This window comes from Ahaetulla prasina, chromosome 2 (genome assembly GCF_028640845.1).
Source record: "Ahaetulla prasina isolate Xishuangbanna chromosome 2, ASM2864084v1, whole genome shotgun sequence".
NCBI lineage: Eukaryota > Metazoa > Chordata > Lepidosauria > Squamata > Colubridae > Ahaetulla > Ahaetulla prasina.
The window spans coordinates 189,782,453-189,794,996 of record NC_080540.1 but is presented as its reverse complement, the minus strand read 5'-3'; the positions used below and the strand labels follow the sequence as shown (position 1 = coordinate 189,794,996).

At 43.6% G+C, this 12,544-nt stretch overlaps 1 protein-coding gene across 1 annotated transcript in view; it reads left to right on the top strand.

Annotated features, from left to right (window-relative positions):
* The window catches only part of FSTL1 (follistatin like 1), a 34,370-nt gene extending 21,929 nt beyond the window's left edge, over nucleotides 1-12,441 (top strand). Inside the window, exons 6-11 of the mRNA XM_058174236.1 lie at nucleotides 3,267-3,397; nucleotides 4,075-4,193; nucleotides 4,479-4,591; nucleotides 6,771-6,881; nucleotides 9,287-9,381; nucleotides 10,997-12,441. Of these exons, the coding sequence (XP_058030219.1) occupies nucleotides 3,267-3,397; nucleotides 4,075-4,193; nucleotides 4,479-4,591; nucleotides 6,771-6,881; nucleotides 9,287-9,381; nucleotides 10,997-11,041 (614 nt within the window). The 3' untranslated portion in view covers nucleotides 11,042-12,441. The remainder of the gene's footprint in view (nucleotides 1-3,266; nucleotides 3,398-4,074; nucleotides 4,194-4,478; nucleotides 4,592-6,770; nucleotides 6,882-9,286; nucleotides 9,382-10,996) is intronic.
* Nucleotides 12,442-12,544: the final 103 nt, after the last annotated feature.

Here is a 12,544-nt window from a genome sequence, read left to right as displayed (position 1 = left end):
TATCATAAACTGTGTTGTTTTTAAATATATTAACTGAACTTTAATATTTTCCCATTTAATATTGGACAGTACCTTACATTTTATATTGAATTTGAATCCTTTGTTAATATCTTTTGGTATTTTAATAGGAAGTGCTGCATTCTTAAGAATTGTCCCTTCATCATCCTCATAATCCTGATTTTTGGACTAATTTAAAAACAGAACTATTGAATGTTCTGAAGACAAGGGGGGAATCATCTTTCTCTTCTCCCCTTCCCCTAATTCTTTCAGCAATTTTTTTCCATTCTAATAAAGCACAATTAACTGTTCAAATCACTTGTAGAGAGAAGTCTAAACGTGTTAGTTCAGCTGAGTCACTAGGATAGGATGTAGTATTTTAATAATCTTATCTCTGTATATAGATTAATATTCATATTAGCACTGTTTGCCACAATATCTTCCAAGAAATTCACTTGTCTATTAAATCAAAGTAATTGAAAATCATAAGGGACTCAGGGAAATGTTGAGTCCCTCTCCCTCCCTAAGGCAATGAAAGGCTTTTCCCTCCCTGAAAGTAGTTTCTTTCAGATATGTCATGCACCTAAAGAGTACAGTAAATATCAGGAAATAAATATATTCCAAACCATTTTCTTCTAAAAATTAAAATAGAGATTCTCAAATTTGCTCTATTATGACCCCTAAAGTGATAAATGAATTTGTGAAACTTGCCCTTTGAAAAAACTGGTTATTTGGGGGGTGGGGATCAGAGCTAGGCAAGAAGTATAATTGATCACTTTTAATAATTCCACTTTTAATCTGGACAGACAAAGCAGGTTTCAAAGCGCCAAGTGAGTTTGGACAGCACTTAAATTTTGCCTATACAAGCTTTATTTATTTTTTTATTTATTTATTTATCAAACTTCTATACCGCTCTTCTCCCAAAGGACTCAGGGCGGTGTACAGCCTCCATTTAAAACAATTAATATACATATTAAAATAACAATTAAAAAACTTATTCAGTAAAAGGCCAAATTAAAACCGTCGATTGACCATAAAAATACCCAATAAAATTACCATTAAAAGTTTAAAATTTAAATTTAAAATTTAAAAATCAGGCCAGTCCCGCTTGTATAAATAAATAAGTTTTCAGTTCCCGGCGGAAGGTCCGAAGGTCAGGCAATTGGCGAAACCGGGGAAGTTCGTTCCAGAGTAGGTGCTCCCACAGAGAAGGACCTTCCCTGGGGCCGCCAGCCGACACTGCTTGGCGGACGGCACCCTGAGAAGACCCTCTGTGAGAGCGCACGGGTCGGTGGGAGGCATGTGGAACAGCAGGCGGTCCCGTAAGTACCGGGCCCTAAGCCATGGAGCGCTTTGAAGGTGGTAACCAAAACCTGAAGCGCACCCGAAGACCACAGGTAGCCAGTGCAGACTGCGCAGGAGTGGTGTTACCGGGGAGCAACGCGGTGCTCCCTCAATCACCCGCGCAGCTGCAATCTGGACTAACTGCAGTCTCCGGGTACACTTCAGGGGTAGCCCCATGTAGAGAGCATTGCAATAATCCAGTCGAGAAGTGACGAGAGCGTGAGTGACCGTGCATAAGGCATCCCGATCAAGAAAGGGGCGCAACTGGCGGACCAGGCGGACCTGGTAAAAAGCTCTCCTGGAGACGGCCGTCAAGTGATCTTCAAACGACAGCCGTTCATCCAGGAGAACGCCCAAGTTGCGCACCCCTTCCGTTGGGGCCAGTGACTCGCCCCCAACAGTCAGCCGCGGTTGCAGCTGACTGTACCAGGATGCAGGCATCCACAGCCACTCCGTCTTGGATTGATTGAGTCTGAGTCTGTTTCTCCCCATCCAGACCCGTACGGCCTCCAAACAACGGGACAGCACTTCGACAGCTTCGCTGGGGTGGCCTGGGGTGGAAACGTCAAGCTGGGTATCATCAGCGTAGAGATGATAACTCACCCCAAAGCCACTGATGACCTCGCCCAATGGCTTCATGTAGATGTTGAACAGGAGAGGCGAGAGAATCGACCCCTGCGGCACCCCACAAGTGAGGCGCCTTGCGGCCGATCTCTGCCCCCCTGTCAACACCGTCTGCGACCGGTCGGAGAGGTAGGAGGAGAACCACCGATAAACGGTGCCTCCCACTCCCAACCCCTCCAACCGGCGCAGCAGGATACCATGGTCGATGGTATCAAAAGCCGATGAGAGATCCAACAGGACCAGGGCAGAGGAACAACCCCTATCCCTGGCCCTCCAGAGGTCATCCACCAACGCGACCAAAGCTGTCTCCGTGCTATACCCAGGCCGGAAGCTGGACTGGAACGGGTCTAGATAGACAGCTTCCTCCAGGTACTGAGGGAACTGCCGTGCCACCACACTCTCTACAACCTTCGCCACAAAGCGAAGGTTGGAGACTGGACGATAATTACCCAAAATAGCTGGGTCCAGGGAAGGCTTCTTGAGGAGGGGTCTCACCACCGCCTCTTTCAAGGCGGCGGGAAAGACCCCCTCCATCAAAGAAGCATTTATAATACCCCGGAGCCAGCCTCGTGTCACATCCTGAGTGGCCAGCACCAGCCAGGAGGGGCACGGGTCCAGTAAACATGTAGTGGCATGCAGCCTCCCCAGCAACCTGTCCATGTCCTCGGGAGCCACAGAATCAAACTCATCCCAAACCACATCAACAAGACGAGCCTCAGTCATCTCATCTGGATCATCGCAATCTTGGTCCAAGCTATCCCGAAGCTGAGCGATTTTATCGTATAGATAACCGCTAAACTCCTCGGCACGTCCCTGTAAGGGGTCATCCCGTCCCCCCTGATGAAGAAGGGAACGGGTCACCCGAAACAGGGCGGCCGGGCGGTTATCTGCCGACGCAATGAGGGAGGAGGCGTAAGAACGCCTCGCCACCCTCAGTGCCACTAGGTAGGTCTTTGAAAAAGACCTAACTAGTGTCCGATCAGCTTCGGAGCGGCTGGACCTCCAGGCACTCTCTAGGCGTCTTCTCCGGCGTTTCATCTCTCTCAGCTCCTCAGAGAACCAAGGAGCTAATCGAGATCTGCGCCGGGTCAGAGGCCGCAAAGGCACGACACGGTCCAAAGCCCCAGCCGCTTGATCAGATTTTTGCAACTTAGCCCTCTAAGTTGCTCATAAACCCCTAGGGGGATCACAAGGTTTAAAATAAAAATGTTCTCAATAACTTCCTTTTTAAAAACCCATTTCCTCCTTCTCTGTTGTTTCTTCTGCTTTACATTCTTGATCCTACCTTCCCGCCTCAATAGTGGTCTGCTATCAGACTGACCGTGATGAACTTCGGCGTCGTGTCATCCAGTGGCTTAAAGCTGAAATCATTCCTGATGGGTGGTTCTCCAAAGGCAGCAACTACACAGAAATCTTGGAAAAGTACTTCAAGGTATGAATGAGGTAGTTGATGTACTGCATCTAATGTAACTTACAGGATATCATGAAAAATTGTTTTTACGATTTTAATTTGCTTTTTATTATTTTAATTGTTTTTATATTTTGGAATTATAAGCCACCCAGAGACATTGATTGAGATGGGCAGCCACAGAAACTGAATGAATGAATGAATAAATGAATGAATAAAAAAAACAGACACTAAGGGATAATCGATCTTCCTCTTTTGAGAGTATCAAAACTTTTAATGCTAACTTTCTGATAAAGGAAGTTTAATAAGCTTAGCCTGAATTTCAGTAAAGCATTGTTTGTAAGCCACCCAAAGTCTCCTCCAGATGAGATGAGCAGCACATCCATCCAATAAACAATAAATAAATAAATAAACTAATATGTATTACATTGGAAGGAATATGAAAACTTGTATGCCTACAAATAAGAACAGCTTGAGCTATTTAAAAAAAAACGAGCAATGTGCCATTGTGCTGATGTTGGATGTCCGTGTGCAGGGCCGCACTCTTGTGGACAGGGAGTGCAGAGTGCTGAAATCTCAGATTTTCCAACATGTTAAAAAATCACTGGTTATCAGGTTTGTCAGCTTATTTCAGGGAAAGGGGGCTGATGGAAATTCCAGGTAGTTTAATCTTTCTTAAATGCTTTTTTGTGATTTTACAGAGTTTTGATGATGGAGATTCCCGCCTTGACTCCAACGAATTCTTGAAATTTGTAGAACAAAATGAGTCAGCTGTCAACATTTCTACTTATATGAGTCAAGAGACCAACAAGCTTCTCAGGTAGCTTCAGGCAGAAGAACATCAGAATGTATAACTATAACTAGAAAATATGATGGATTATGAAATTCTTTCTTGAGAAATTTGCTTCCCCTGAGTACTAGAAATGAGATTTATGCCGCAGGAAAAATCCATTACACAGGATGTAGACAGCCCAAAAGTCTGGTTCATATGAAGTGATCTGACATGACAGCAATTGATAATTTAAATATTAACTATTCACACTTTCCTGTGATGTGTTTGGGAGTCATTTCTAGATTGGATAACTGTATATTGTATGTCTTCCAGGGGACTCTGTGTAGATGCTCTCATTGAGCTCTCTGATGAAAATGCTGACTGGAAGCTGAGTTTCAATGAATTCCTGAAGTGCCTCAACCCAACCTTCAATCCACCAGAAAAAAGTAGGAGCTCTGTGCCTGCACAAAATGGGCCTGGAGTTTTTAAAAGAGTGGGGAAAGTTGAATAGAGTAGGATAGAAATAATATGTTGCACATTTGTTTCAAAATGTAGTTGAAAGTATTGCAATATATTTGAATTTCTGCCCAAATTTGGAGTTATGAGAATATGTATTGCATATGCTAATGGAGTGGCATGGTGGCTTAGTGATGAAGATGCTCGCCTCCTACTTGGAAGGTTGAGAATTCAATCCTAGGTAATGGCAGATGTTTCTCTCCCAGGGTGCAAAGAAAAAATATCTGCTGCAAAGTTTGTGTGGCATCAGAAAAGGCATCTGGCCAGTAAACACTTAGCTCCATCCAGTCGCTCTGATTCTTCCCCAAATTGTGAATAAAAAGGGAGATGAGCACTGTCCTCTAGAGCAGCGGTCACCAACTGGTGGTCCGCGAGAAAATTTTGGTGGTCCGTGGAGAAATCTTCATATTTTTGCCAGTGCACCCTGGTGGAGGAACTGTGGTGCAAGCAGGCCAAAGCAGCGATTGCGATGGCTGGAAGCTGTGGGAGCGAAGCATTACTTGCAGTTGCGCAGCATCAGCATTCCAGTTCGGTATATTTGCCCAGCCGGTGGCGCAAAGTAGCCCACATCTCCTGCCGCTTGGGACTCGGAGCTGTAAATGGTGACTGGTCCATGGAACAGCCGGATTTTGTTCTCTATTGCAGATGCCAGACCAGCCCCCTGCAAGCTCTTGTCTCTCGAGGAGTGCTTGCTGAAGTGGCGTGGGAAACTTCGCCCAGGCTCCTTGAGAGATGAGAGCTTGCAGGGGGCTGGTCTGCTCTCCTGATCAGATACCATTTACAGCTCCGAGTCCCAAGCAGCAGGAGACGGGGGCTGCTTTGCTCCATTGGCTGGCGCAAAATGAAATAGAGAAAAAGAGACAGAATGAAAGAGAGAGAATGAGAAAGAGAATTAGAGAGAGAGAGAAAGAGACAGAGAGAGAATCAGAGAGTGTGAGAGAGAGAATGAGAGAGAATCAGAATGAGAGAGAATGAGAGACAGAGAAAGAGAATAAGAGAGAATGAGAGAGAGAGAGAATGAGAGAGAGAGTGCACCGTCTTCTTGGAAAAAGTGGGGGGGGCGAAGGGGGATGTCTTGCATTAAGTATCGATCCCCCATCTCAATTTCGCAAGGTCAGCACAGCAGGCAGCAGTCCTTTCCAGCATGCCTTGTTTCTCCAGAGTACTCTGACCTTCCCCGCTTCTGCCCGCCTCCTCCTCTTCCTCCCGGAGTCTCTGGGCTGCTTACGCAGCTGGAGGGAAAACTCAAAGGGTGCTCTGCCGCCCGGCTTGCCCACCTCCCCGGGGATGTCACCCGGGGGGCTGCTCTCTTTGCAGCTCTTGCTCGAAACTGCCTGGCACTGAAACGGACACGTGGAGAATGAGACAGAATCAGAGAGTGAGAGAGAGAGAATGAGAGAGAATGAGAAGAAGAGAGAATGAGAGACAGAGAAAAAGACAGAGAATCAGAGAGAGAATGAGAGAGAGACAGGAAAGAGAATCAGAGAGAGAGAGAATCAGAATGAGAGAGAGAGTGGGGGGGAGAGAGAGAAAGAGAGAATGAGAAAGTGGGAGAGAGAGAAGAGAAAGGGGGGAGAGAAAGGGTGGGAAAAGAGAGAATGAGTGAGAGAGAGGGGAGAGAATGAGAGAGAAAGAGTGGGAGAAAGAGAGAAAGAGAGCTGAGAGAGAGAATGAGAGAGAATGAGTGGGAGAGAGGGGGGGAGAAAGAGAAAGAGAGAGGGGGAAAGAGAGAGAGAATGAGAAAGAATGAGAGAGAAGGGGAGAGAGAATGAGAGAATGAGTGAGTGAGAGAGAGAGAAAGAGAGGGGGAAAGAGAAAGAATGAATGAGAAAGAGTGGGAGAGAGAGGGGAGGGGGGAGAAAGAGAGAAAGAGAGAGGAAGGACAATGCTTGAAAGACTCCATCCCATCACTGGGAGTCCAGGCGCTTCAGCAAGCGGCGCGCTGGATTCATATTAGTGGTCCCCGGGATTTAAAATTATGAACTTGGTGGTTCCTGAGGTCCAAAAGCTTGGGGACCTCTGCTCTAGAGTCAGACATGACTGGATAGGGGAAACCTTTATCTTTATATTTCTTCCCATGTACATTAACTACATTTTTTCCCCATTTAGAATGTGCCTTAGAAGACGAATCATATGAAGATGGAGCAGAGACTCAAGTGAACTGTAACCGCTGTGTCTGTGCTTGTGGGAACTGGGTGTGCACCGCCATGACCTGTGAAGGTATGGTCTATGCAATTGGATCATTCAGTCATTTTAGAAGGATTCACCCCACTTTTCAGAGAAAAACGTGTTCTGGTTCAACAAGTGGCTTGACTAAATAAATGAAAATACTACAGATTAAAGAAAAAGAGGTAGAATAACATATTGATTTCACTAATAGCACATCAAGACAGATTAATCATTTTTGATCAAGCGAACTGATTTTCTGGGGTGAAGAACTTATTTGATATAAAGAAGGCAACAGAAATCATACATTCCATAACTGATGAATAGCTTCCCAGGGTCAAACTCTCTCATTTAAGTCACTGTCTCACATTGATCATTTATTTGCCTATTGAGGAAACTAACCCCTGTCTGCAACTGGCAGCTGAATTTCTTCCACTTATGGGTCTCTATAATTGAGATGATTCATAAGACCTTGAAGAATTGAATGATACTTGTTCGTTTAGAATCTAGTAAATCTGTAAGCCATAGTTAACAGTAATTAATAGTTAAATATTACTGGAGAGGAGGAGCCAAAAATAGGGACAAGATATTTTGCAATATTTAACGAAAAGCTTGTTTTATCTGAATCAGAGTGTCCAGTCAGAAATCCAAACTTGCTGGGTCTCCCATTGACTAGCAAAGGAAAATTGATATTACAGAGTAGCTTGATGCAGGTGGCAGCTCACGATTGCCCTTTGCAAGCCCAACAGTGGTTGGGGAAGCCTGGGCGCTGGTGAGGGCTGGCTTTTTGCCTAGGTTTGTCCGGCTATCAGGGGGAAAACAGCTTCCTCCCCAGGCCCCCATCCGTTTCCTCCCTGACAGCTGGACAAGCCTAGGCAAAAAGCCAGCCCCACTAGTGCTCAGCTTCACCGACAGCGGGCTTGCAAAGGACAGTTGTGAGCTGCAGCCTGCATCAAGCTAGTCTGTCAAGTGAGTGAGCACCAAAGAGATGGAGGGAGGAGGGAAGCCAGGCAAAGAGGCAAGCAAGGGGCATCCGCAGCATGTGGCACATGCACTTTCCCTCAGCCTGGCAGACTTTCTAAGCCTGCCTAAAGCAGGGAGGGAAGGCACCAGGGCCTTTCTGCTACTGGCCTGCTGAGGCTGCAGGCTCCTGCTCCCGGAGCTGCTCTTTGGCCAGCAGCCGCTCCCACTGCAATTCCCGGAGGTTGCCATGGAGCTGCTTGAACTGCTTCCCTGTGCTGGGAGAGTGCAGTGCCAGGTGCATGAGCGAGGTGACCATCCAGGAGGGCCTCAAGTGGTGTCATGGTGCCCCATGGAGGTAGGAGACAGAGAGAGAGGCACGGTCCCCGGAGGCCTGGACTCTCTGCAGGAGCGCGGACTCTCCACAGCTGCTGGGCTTCACCTGCCACAGCTACCTGTAGATGGGGGTGGCCAAGGTCTATGAGGTTGTGCAGCTCACATCGCCCCTCCGCCAGCTGGCCCCTGCCCGCCTGCCCTCACAGATGGCCAAGCCTTGCTGTGTCTCCCCCATAGTCGAGCGTGGCGGGTTCGGAGCTGCTGGTCTCCGTCCCCCACCATTGGCCTTATCTTCTCGTCTTAAATGCTACTGTTTTGCTATTGCTATAGCTGCAGAGCAGAAAGTTTGGAAGAAAAATACCAAAAATAGAATAGAATAGAATAGAATTTTTTATTGGCCAAGTGTGATTGGACACACAAGGAATTTGTCTTAGTACATATGCTCTCAGTGTACATAAGAAAAGATACCTTCATCAAGGTACAACACTTACAACACTTAATGATAGTCATAGGCTACAAATTATGTTCTTTAAAGCAGAGTAATAAGGCAAAAAGGAAGGCTTGATCCCTTTCACTATCCCTATCATGTAGATCCCTATTATTCCAACATGGAAGAACTGCTGATCCAAAATTTGGCTTGCCCTTGTAGATCCCTATCATTCTAACAGATCTTCAGGAGCTTAATTATTTCTGATGGCAATCAGCTCAGCTTCAGTTTAGAGGAAATGTGCAATTTTTGTCTTTGAAGCTATAGAATCCCACCTGGGATTCTGTCTCTCTCTCTTTTTTTTTTTGCTTCCAAAAGCCAGAAACCTTGAGTACCACCAAATATAGGAATTGCTTTGCCAGCCAAACAGCTGTAGCTTGGCTGCTCTTTTTTCCTTAAAAAGAATAAAAGCCATCCACACACAAAAAACTTTTCATGGAAGAACAGTGAAGGTTGTGTTGTGTGCTGTTTTTGACTGGGGGCAATCAAAACAGATAGTAGGATCCTCTGCCCCATCCACTGGTAAAGATGGCACATTTCTCTCTTACGTTTTGCCAAAAGATGCAACATCCGTTATTAATGTGAAAGAACACACAACATATCCGTATTGGTCTTTTGTTAAGTATGTGCATATTCAGTGTGCATTAAATATCATAAACTCTGCTTCTGCTCATAGGTAAAAACCAGAAGGTCCCTTTTCAAGAGCAGCCTGAAGAGAAGCTGACTGAAGAAGAGCTAGCCAGATACGTTCAGGAGCTGCAGAAGCACCAGGTTAGAAGTAGCTATGTGTACAAGTTTATGTATTTCAGTACATTTATTCCACTAAAGTGCTATGACATTTCTCACAGTTTAAATCTGTAATTTGTTGGTTGCTAATATATCTGAAACCAGCACTGTATGTTGGCAAACAACTAGAAATTTGATGGAGAAAAATGCATGCCATTCCATGCAGGTGAACAGCATTTGGTACCAACCATGATGACCTCAAAATGATGAAATATATCCCATGACATTGCAATGCAAACTTCAGACTCTTACTTGTGTTGTGATGTTGGATGCAAGTACATAAATCATATGTACACATATAATTTGCATTGCAAAGCCATGCTGCTTGTTCTAATATTTGCCCTCTTGTACAGGTGAATGGACCAATTGCATAATTTTGTATGCCTCTGTTATGTTCCCATTTATGCATTTTACATGAAAAAAAATCTCTAATAACACGTTCCCCTTTTTCTCATAAAGGAGTAATCGAGTCCTCTTAAAATCTTGGTAGCCCTCTTGAGATGTAGCAGGAAGAACCATACCCTGTAAATGAAAAACAAATACTTTCTCAAATAACTCCAGTTCCTGCACATATTCTGCACATATTCTGCACATATCTGTATACTTTTCTGTCTATGATACAAATGTGCATTGCTGATGCATTCATCTGACATGCTTTTTCAACTTCCCAATCTAGCCAGTTTTTTCAACTTCTCAGTGACCTCCCATTTAAGTTCTAACTAGGTCTGCTTCACTTAAACTTTCTGAGATAGCCACTTCCTAAAATGCTAATCAATTTTACTTACAGGCCAAAGTTAAAATACATCTAATACAATACTGTGAATAAAAAAAGAAAAGAAATAAAGCGACAAGGCAAGCCTGAAGCATTTAAAAACATAATGAAAGAACCAAATTACTTCAATAAACTATTGCTATAAATGTTACAACCTTCTTGGAAGCGTCTGGAAATTAGTCAGGGAAAAGGAGAATGTTAACTTCTTAATCATAAGAATATTTTTTTTGACAACTGGTTTTTTAAGATATGTTCACTTTTGAGTGTACAGTGGGAACTTTAACAATCCATGTGATTCAGATTCTGCTTCTGTATCAAAACAGTGCAGAATTTATAAAAGACACTGTCCATTGTCACCCTAGTGGATAACTTGCCATTTTGAGCAGGGAGAAGAATGGGTCATAAAAGATGTTGGAGTATCTAGGGATAATTTGGGAGGAGGTGGATGGTGCAGAGGTAGGAAACACTGTATGTAGCAGTTTGGGTGTCTTGGTCCCAAATTTACTATTTAAATTCAGTCAAGGCTTTATTAATTCCAATGGCACATTTTGACAGAATGGAAAAGACTTAGTAATCATTATTAATTTGGACATGAGAGTGATTGGCTGCGATATCTGTCATATCACTAGTTACCAGGACTGGTTTGGTGGATACCATTGAATGTAGAGTGTCCCCTTCCTCCCTTACTGTTCCATGTTCATCCCTCCTGAAGCTGCATGCTTCTGGAAGAGGATGAGCATATCAAATAGAAGGGCTGTACCATGCTTTGGTCAAGGGTAAATGATATCTAAATCCTGTTTTTTTTTTCTTCCTCTCATTTTTCCTTAGGAGACCTCTGAGAAGCTCAAGCAAATGACTACCAAAGAAATGTGAGAGGTACACACCAGAAGGCAAAGTGTGTTACCTGTCTCACCTACCAATCTTCCTTCAATATGCAAACATGTTTAGAAATTATTGCTCTGTCACAGATATTTACATTGTGTAGCAATGGGAGGGAGGTAAAGGAAAATGGATTCTTTTGAAATTTAAAAGAACCTCCCCTCCAATATTATGGCTTCTATAGCAAGGATATGAAGTTGAATTGATAGCGATTAATGAGGACAGCAAATTACTCCAGTTCTGGAGCTCCTAGAACTCAGGGGAAGCGTCACTGTAAACTAGGATCATGGTGTCTTCTGTGGAAGTTGTATTGATGGTAGAGCATTGCCCTATGACTCTCTTGCTGCAGCCTAAAATACTTTTTCACAAATATTACTATAACTGGAGGAGCCCAATAAAGAAAATGCAATAGCTATGCATATATTCCATGGCATATCACTTTTCTACACTCCATTTTGATATTTAGCCTTCCTGTCTTCTTCTGTCCTTCACTCAACCATCATTTTTTTCTATACGTTTCAATCAGTTCCTGCAGAATCCCCCCTACCCCTGCCATTGATTAATGTGCGTATCATTGAGAGTCCCTAGTAAATATAGAGCAAGCTCTTCATCCCTGCCAGAAGCCACATAACTTGGTGAGTTTCAAACTGACCTCATTTTCTTTCCTCCTCTCTTTGCAATGGTGCTACAATATATTTTCTTATCACCTTCTTACTCTTTTTAATTAATGATTTTTAACTGAGCTTTTTGTATCTTTGATTTATATTGTTTATAGCTTCTGGAAAATGCTGTACTTCTGTGTTCATGCTTTATATTATAGCTACATGTATCAAGGAAGTAAAATCAGTGCAGCACCAAGGGGACCAAGATTGTATATGGCTGTTCTAAATTTGCCATTGCACCTTTCACTGTAAACAGTATGGTTCATGTATGGACAGAGCAGAATAGAGTTTTTGAGACAGATACTCTACAGCTTCCTACAGCATCATTCTTTCAAGGAAGTGAGGAATGGGAGAAGGATGCAATTCTTGACTTTATTCAAGAATTCACTCAACCCTATCAATTAAATAGAAGGCAATAGTAATGTTTGTCGAGCACGAAGTAAGTATTCCCTATGCTGTTGGGAAGATAGATCAACAAGAAACATATGTACATATCTAGTGCTTTATTCTGAGGCACTGCTGCTGTCATTCCCAAAGGGAAAGATATATACCTGAGGATAGTGGACTTAAAGCTCATCTGATGGTCTTTGACAACTAGTCCCTAAGTGGAAAAGGAGAATGCACAATATCATAAATGCATTGCATGTTTTGATGCAAAATCAATCTGTTTAGGAATTTTGGCAATAAAATCAGGAGATCCAGTCTCCTCACTTGTTATAACAAACATAAAAAGCATTGTTGTTGTTTTTGCATATGCTTAAGAAAGAAATTGAATTCTTGTTTCTGTACAACTGTATAGCTTGAGCAGGAGGTTGGATTAGAAGACCTCCAAGGT